Source organism: Diachasma alloeum, unplaced genomic scaffold, assembly GCF_001412515.2.
Source record: "Diachasma alloeum isolate Michigan unplaced genomic scaffold, Dall2.0 Dall_scaffold_00767, whole genome shotgun sequence".
NCBI lineage: Eukaryota > Metazoa > Arthropoda > Insecta > Hymenoptera > Braconidae > Diachasma > Diachasma alloeum.
The window spans coordinates 207226-215251 of NW_021680897.1; the positions used below are offsets into that span (position 1 = coordinate 207226).

Below are 8026 nucleotides of genomic sequence, written 5' to 3' on the forward strand. Positions count from 1 at the left end.
TAAGAATTTTCTATTAGTTGAGCCAACGATATCATGGTAGACGGCCGCCATGATATAGCTCTCATGAAACGGCAACGTCGCTGAGGCCGGGAACCTGGATAGAGCGCTATGGAGGGGTCAATGTCTAGAACCCCGACGTGATATCTAGGGATTCTAGTAACTATTGAAAATACGAGTAGAATCGATCGGTGGCGACCTCAATTGAATGAATGGCCGCAAGTTCAAATGAATGAAGAAACGATACATGAAATTCGGAGTGGAGTAAGTGGAAGAAAATTGGAAAATTGAAGAGTTTTCGATGGAGGATATTCATTTTTTTCCATAATACATAATGAGAGGATTATGACATGATATGAATTATCAAGAGATAATATTAAAGCAATAGATTTTTTGAGTTACCATCTCATTAAAAAAAACCATGGTAGAAATGATATCAAGTACATTTTACATATTCCGTAGTAAGGACGTTAATCTTTTCATTTATCACCTCCTAGATGATAATCAAATGATTTCAGCCGACAAAAATATCTAAATGCTCGGGAATGTTGGAAAATCACGATCCACAGTTTTCTCCATTTCAAAGCAGTCTTGAGCGAAACGAGTGGCGTCTCGAGTCTCATATTGGGATGACTCCCGAAGAAATTGATTTTTACGGCAATCTCGCACGCTGGACGCGTAGTGACAGCCACCGCGATGATCAAGGATATTGCACGCGGCACGCGCGGTAAGCGCCGCTGTGACAGTTGGAGCAGCAACTACTTCGACAGTTACTACGGCTTTTTCAGCTATAGCCATTGCAACGATTGAGGCGGCTGCCATCGCGATAATTACTGTGGCACTTGTGGCTACACTTGTTGCCTCATCAGGATTTTTTTTAGGACACTCCGAAGGATCACTAGAACGATTTTTTCCAGCACTTCCAACAGGTCTCTCCTCAGGATACTCCAAAGGACGACTAGAAGGATTTTCTCCAGCAATCCCATCAGGATTTTCTCTAGGACACTCCAGAGGACAACGAGAAGGATTTTTTCCAGCAATCTCATCAGGATTTTCTCTAGAACACTCCGAAGGACAACCAGAATGATTTTCTCCAGCACTTCCAACACGATTCTTCTTAGGATTCTCCGGAGGACGACTAGAAGGATTTTCTCCAGCAATCTCATCAGGATTTTCTTTAGGACCCCCCGAAGAACAACCAGAACGATTTTTTCCAGCACTTCCAACAGGACTCTCCTCAGGATACTCCGAAGGACGACTAGAAGGATTTTTTCCAGCAATCCCATCAGGATTTTCTCTAGGACACTTCAGAGGACATCGAGAAGGATTTTTTCCAGCAATCTCATCAGGATTTTCTCTAGGACACTTCAGAGGACATCGAGAAGGATTTTTTCCAGCAATCTCATCAGGATTTTCTTTAGGACCCCCCGAAGAACAACCAGAACGATTTTTTCCAGCACTTCCAACAGGACTCTCCTCAGGATACTCCGAAGGACGACTAGAAGGATTTTTTCCAGCAATCCCATCAGGATTTTCTCTAGGACACTTCAGAGGACATCGAGAAGGATTTTTTCCAGCAATCTCATCAGGATTTTCTCTAGGACACTCCGAAGGACAACCAGAATGATTTTCTCCAGCACTTCCAACACTATTCTCCTCAGGATACTCCGAAGGACGACTAGAAGGATTTTCTCCAGCAATCTCATCAGGATTTTCACTAGGACCCTCCGAAGGACAACCAGAATGATTTTCTCCAGCACTTCCACCAGGATTCTCCTCAGGATACTCCGAAGGACGACTAGAAGGATTTTCTCCAGCAATCTCATCAGGATTTTCTCTAGGACAGTCCAGAGGACGACTATAATTATTTTTTTCAGCACCGACCAACAAAATTCTCCTCAGGACCCTCCGAAGGATGACTGGACTGATTTTCTCTAGTAATTTTACCAGGATTTTCTCTAGGCCACTCCCGAAGACAACTAGAACGATGTTTTTCCAGCATTCTCACCAGGATTCTCTCTAGAACGCTCCGGAGGACAACTCGGATGATTCCTTTCCAGCACTTCCAACAGGATTCTCCCCAGGACACATTCTATGATGACTAGAAACATTTTCTCCAGCATCTCCAAAATTCACCCTAGAAGGCTTTGAAATATAGTCAGAGTATTTGTACTTTATGTTCCCGTTATTCGGTTTACGATTATGGGATCATCCCATTCTTCCCAGATTACAGGCGAATAAAATCTCAAGTGTTGAGAAGAAAAGAGAGAGAAAACAGAGATGCTAAAGATGATCGTTTTGAACGTGTTTCAGAGCTCTCAGGAATATCCTGATGGAGATGCTAAAGTGGATGAGTTCATCCATTTTCCACATCTAGACATGGGAATTGTGTGGATTAGAGTTATCCAAACTTATTAATACAATGCGTCACTCAGTTATTTATTAAGAGAAAATATGCAAAAAAATAATCAATGGAACAAGCAGTTGATAGTTCATGCCAATTCCAGTTTTTTCTTCATTTCCGAGTGAATTGAGAGATTACACAGCAAATGCCGGCGGTAATTCAATCATCAATTCTGCATGTTTTCTTATTTTATCAATGCGTCATCTCTCCTTAGTTTGTTCACACCAGTGAGAACGTCATTCCAATGAGAAAAAAAAATGTTCAATAAACAAGAGCGAGCGAAAACTACCATACAGTTTTATGACAGGCTGATACTGATTGTGAGTTAACCAGAATCATTTATTCAATTCAAAGAACTAAGTCTATTTGTTTTCCCTCATTAGTTCCATTATTATGAAGTGGGGATTCGTTTTGTGGACGGATAAAACATTTAGTGTATTACCAATGTCAAAAATCGACAGAGAAAATGACAGAATTATTGTTCTCGCTAAATGGGAGGATGGAAAATATTATAAGGGAAAACTTCTGGCTCAACGCAGTGAGGCAGTCATGATTCAATTGATTCTATCAACTTGTACATATTTTCTTCGTTTGGGGGATAGATGACGAAGAACTACTGAACTCCTTATACGTGTAAAAAACAGGAGTGATTGATTTTTCACAATCGGAATCGGATCGGATTTTTCACTCAGAAATCATCTGAAACAACACAGGTAGAGTCCCCGTCAAATCTCATCAATGATCAACCCTCGGTCAACCCTCCACGTGAGGAAGATGAGAATTTGCCACCTAGGAAACGTACAGAGATCATGGAGTCGCCAAAGAGCCCCTCCAGTCCAGATTGTAGCTCCTCAGAAACGCGAATGCAGGTCTTGAGAAATCCCTTTTTCAAGGACAAATCTGCTTCATGTGGTAGGCTTGGCACTGCTCGTCTATCTTATTCCGCGAAGTCAGGAAAAGACGAAGTGATTCACAACGAGAAGGCAGCAATCACTTCAAAAGCTCGATTGATTGAAAAAGGCAATCGAAATTTATCCTGCCCCGAGTTCACAGCCATTCTGGTCGTAACTCAAGTTTCGATGACGCTGAAGTTGAGATTCTGGCTGTTATTAAACATGAGAACAGTGTTACCCCACATCAATGCCAGCTTCTCACGTCCGAAGTTTCACAGTCAGTAGAGAAGATCAATTTAATATAAAGCAATACCAATTACTGATTCATATGACGAAAAAATTCCAGGAGTCTTCCAACAAATCCTGACCACGAAGGACACATTCCAATAGCATCAAACCCTGGCTCAAACAGTTTTCCAAAAATCCCAACCTTCACACGTCCTCCTTGTCCCACCAAACTTCGTGGAGTTCAAAACAGTTCCCATGTTAATAATCTCCATTTCAACAGTGAAAAATCTGCTGAATCTTTGGCTTCGTGCAGACTCAGAGAAATTTCCCCTTTGAATCATTCGGAATCTTCGATATCTTCCCATGTCCGGTTTGTGGTTATCATAATTAATTAATTTGTCATGGTGCTTGTCGCCCCATTTCTTCCATTTTTTCACAATAAATTTTAGCGAAAATCCGAAACGTATCGAAATAAATGGTGAGAAGCGAAGTGCTGTAGCTCGAACCTCACAAAATACCCCGTTGTCCTTCGGATCATCCTCTGGTCAGTCCTCTTCAGGACTGAGTTCTCATCTTCAGGAAGGAAAAAAACCTACAAAGTCGAGAGGAACGTCTCCAATCATCATTAGGCTCTCCACAAATCAGTCCAGTGATCCTGGATCAGATGAGACGCCTGTTAACGTTTTCCCTCCTCGTACACTATCCTCGTCCAGATCTGGCATGATCAAGTCTCGGGAATTGGAATTTGTTGTGATTAATGAGTCGATTGCTTCCATAATTCCTACTTTACCTTCATGCGATTGTCATCAACGTTCCTCAACACCATTATCAACTACACCACGTGAAAAATCGAAAAAAAAACAAGAAGGAAAATTGCCACGAGTCATTTCGAGCTAAGGCCAAAGCTGTAGTCGAGAGGGTGGTCGTCATAACGAACCAAGCCGTTCTACATCTCGACAACTCACCATTCCAAGAATTCCCTCGAATCCTCAAGCTACTGTACCTCCAGCCAAAAGATCTGCAGAAATATGGAGAAAATCCTTTGAGGGCGGTGATTCAGATACTGATGTCGACAGTAATAGTTCAGAGATCGATGAAGGCTCTACTGTAGACTGGAGAGAGAATGGAAGAAATAAAGTGGAACTGATTGCTGAATCGGGTGTTTATGTTGATTATGCTAAATTGAGAGATATAAGGAGACGCTGGAGGAAGAAACCGAAGGAGCTCGTTCGGAGGTTGCTTAAACACATGATTCGTAGAAGAAAATTGCTGAAGATGTCAAGGACAGACTTTGGGAATCGAGAAGCTATCCCGAAAGCAATATTGCGAGCAATAAAAAGTAGGTGAACTTGTACTCCCGGTTTGGAATTGTTATAAAAAATGAATTTGATTTTCACCAGAGTTCATACGTAAGGAAGTTCCCCCCCAGTTGGTTCTATCGACCTTCGAATATAACGAATGCATCACTAAATGTTGTGACAATTTGCGACAAACGGAGAAACGTCATTAAATAGTGCTACATGTTTTCTTTTTTTTCCAAAATTCCTGTTGACATTTCATTCAAATCAAAGATTTTCTGACATTCACATTTATTGGTATCAATTGAATGACAACCTTCTGACCTTCACGATTGGTTGAAAATATGTGGCTAATCAATAGTTATTTCTTCAGGAGAATTCACATTCCGTACGTCTTATACAGTCGGTTGTATCGTCCGGTAGATTTTCAACTTTCCGGAATTGCCGAATGATCCACGACGTTAATGCCTTCTCGATCTTTCGTAAATCTTGTTCTAATTGTCTTCAGGTTCTTCAGTAATACTCAACTTGTTAATTAACATTTTTCCACGATAACGGATCTAGTTCGTCTAACCATCTCTTATTGGACTCAATAATTTCATTTATTTACTTATATCTTGTGACCTTTCAATATTTAATTATTATTATTTCCTAAAAGGGGGATTTAGGGCAATTAAATAATGAGGACAAATGAGGGATAAAATTAACTGAATATGTATATTTCTATTAATTTACATGATAGATCGTCGTAAGACGCTTGAAATGCCTTTTACTTGGATCTAGGGTTATGGGTAAGGCCAGGCAACTTTTGTACACGTGCAACGGGAGTGACTCTAATGCAGTAAAAAGGGGAGAAGCTAGTCGTGTCGAGGGAATGCAACTAAATATAAGAAGAATGACTAAATGGGGAAGAAACAAAAGAGTGTAGGCTCACCGTTGGGGGGTATGAAGGGTAATATTGTGGGGACAAGAGGGAAAATGAGGGGGGTAACTCGTACTCACGATGGGACTTCACTCTGGCGAACACTTGGGAATTCCACCGGCGCCTTGCACTCCTTCAAAATACCAGGGCGTTTTCCTGGAGAGCCCCCTTTCCACCTCGGGGTTTGCTGGGCACCAATACTAGAGCTGGGATGAGCTCGATGTATCAAAAGTCCTCGTTTTATACGCCAAATAACTTCCGGGCGAATTTTACTATATTCACTGTTACTACTTTCGGGGCACGTGGCGACTCATGGGGCAGCTATTGCACGAGTGACGGTCTTTTCTTTTCCTTCGCGATTCGTGGGGGTTCGTCAGGTGTCGATGTCCTTCGGGTTTTAATTCGGGAGCAATCGGGGCCAATCAGCACGGGTGAGTGGTGACGATGACCACAATCCAGGGATGTCCCGCAAGGGATTATTGCAGGTGTTGAATATTCGGGGGTCCAGTATGGGGAATTTCCAGGAGGCGATGGCTTCTCCAATTGATCGGGTGGGGCCGGAACTGATGTCTTCCTTCGGCTGATGTCTTCGTGATGTCCAGGGGCGGGGGTAGAGGGGCAATGAAGGGAAAAATCTGGGGAAGGGGTATCCAACAGTGGCGGGATTTGCCTTTTAGGGGGCAGTGTGTAGTGGGAAAAAATATGTAGACAAATAATAAAAAATAAATGAATATGCCTCGTCACAATCTCTTAATGACTATGCGCGGTTGCTTTTACAGTCAGACTGGATTCACTAATAGTAGAATTGAAGGCATAAGTTTCTCTAGAAAACTCCAAAAGACTAGGGCAGGGTGGGGCAAAGTAGAACATTTCTCATCGACTTGAAATTCCAATATCTCTGCTTAAAAACAAAGATATCAAGTATTAGAGTCCATCACAAACGTTCCACTTTGCCCCACTCTCCCCTACTTCCAGCAGTATATCCACTATTTTTCAAAGTATTCATGGTAAAATTTGGGGTAAAGATGGAGGAGAGTCGTGGGGTATTGGAGAGATGTGGAAAAAATGACTTGGCAATCATCTTTGATCATTTTTGGAGACACTCTGGCTCTTGATTTTGCTGGCGGTATTGCAATTCATTTCGCAATCGTAACGAAAATATTGGTGAAAGTTCAACCATAACTAGTTATGTTTATAGTCAGAAGGAGGAATAACTCAATCGAATTGTTCAACTGGATGACATGGTGGAGATTACTAGCATCGTCATGGAAGGCTTATGCTAGCTGACGAAATTCATGGTTTTACTCCCAATGCTGAAGAGAAGTTCCCTACAATTATTGAGTGAGTCCCTGAAGAAAGTCTCGCTGAAAGTTAAAAATCGCCTCCATTCAAAAGCTTTCCCCTGAATATAGGCCCAATCTTCTGGATATTCATATTTTATTTAAAAATTCTTGAAAGCACAATTTTCTTTGAACATATCCTTCAATTATTGTTATTGAAACTAATGATTATTAATTATATGGATTCATTACAAGTATGAATAAAAATAATTGAATTGAACAAAAATAAAATGTGAAATTATATTTTCTATGGTTTCAGAGTTATGACAAATGGAGAATAAAAGAGGAGATTATCCCCATTCTGAATTGGGATACTAGTTATAATTTAGTTGAATGTGAATTTTGCGTTAATTCTGTATCAATCTCAAGAAGAAATAATTGCGAAATTAAATATCAGGACAGCTTTTACATACTTTAAATTATTTGAAAATATAACTCTTGACGTCTCCTCCGAAGATTGTGCATCATCCAAATAATTCCATGTTTATCAAGATCTAAGGAATCGACTGCGCGATTCAATCAACTGAACATTAGATGTCAGTTGAGGCTCCACCGAGTTATATCTGCGAAATATAATAATGATTATTTTTATTTGGCAAAAAAAATCATGCAGATTTAGTTCTCGAATAACATTTCTCCTAGAATTTTCTATACTCTATCATCACATGCAGTAGAATGTATGTATAATGCAACAAACTTCCATGATTTTGATCGATTACAACAAATATTCCTAAATGAATTCTAACTCGGCCTTTCAGTCATCAATCTTTGTTTCTAATGCAACACTGAAGATCTTGTTACTTAAGTTAATTATCAAAAAGCTCAGTTGATGTTCATTAGAGGATAATTCAAAAACGAGAGTATTCAATCTTTGACACAAGTTTGTACAATTAAATAAATGCATAAAATATTCAGTATTTTAATGTTGACTGCTGTAGTTTCAT

General features: G+C 40.3%; 1 protein-coding gene across 1 annotated transcript; it reads right to left on the reverse strand.

The window, feature by feature from the left end:
- Nucleotides 1-528: 528 nt before the first annotated feature.
- Nucleotides 529-2120, reverse strand: LOC107044627 (opioid growth factor receptor-like). The gene is made up of 2 exons (XM_015266574.1): nt 2006-2120; nt 529-1931 (listed from the first exon to the last, which is right to left on the reverse strand). The coding sequence occupies exons 1-2, from the start codon at nt 2118-2120 to the stop codon at nt 529-531; spliced, it is 1518 nt and encodes a 505-aa protein (XP_015122060.1).
- Between the last annotated feature and the right edge of the window lie 5906 nt (nt 2121-8026).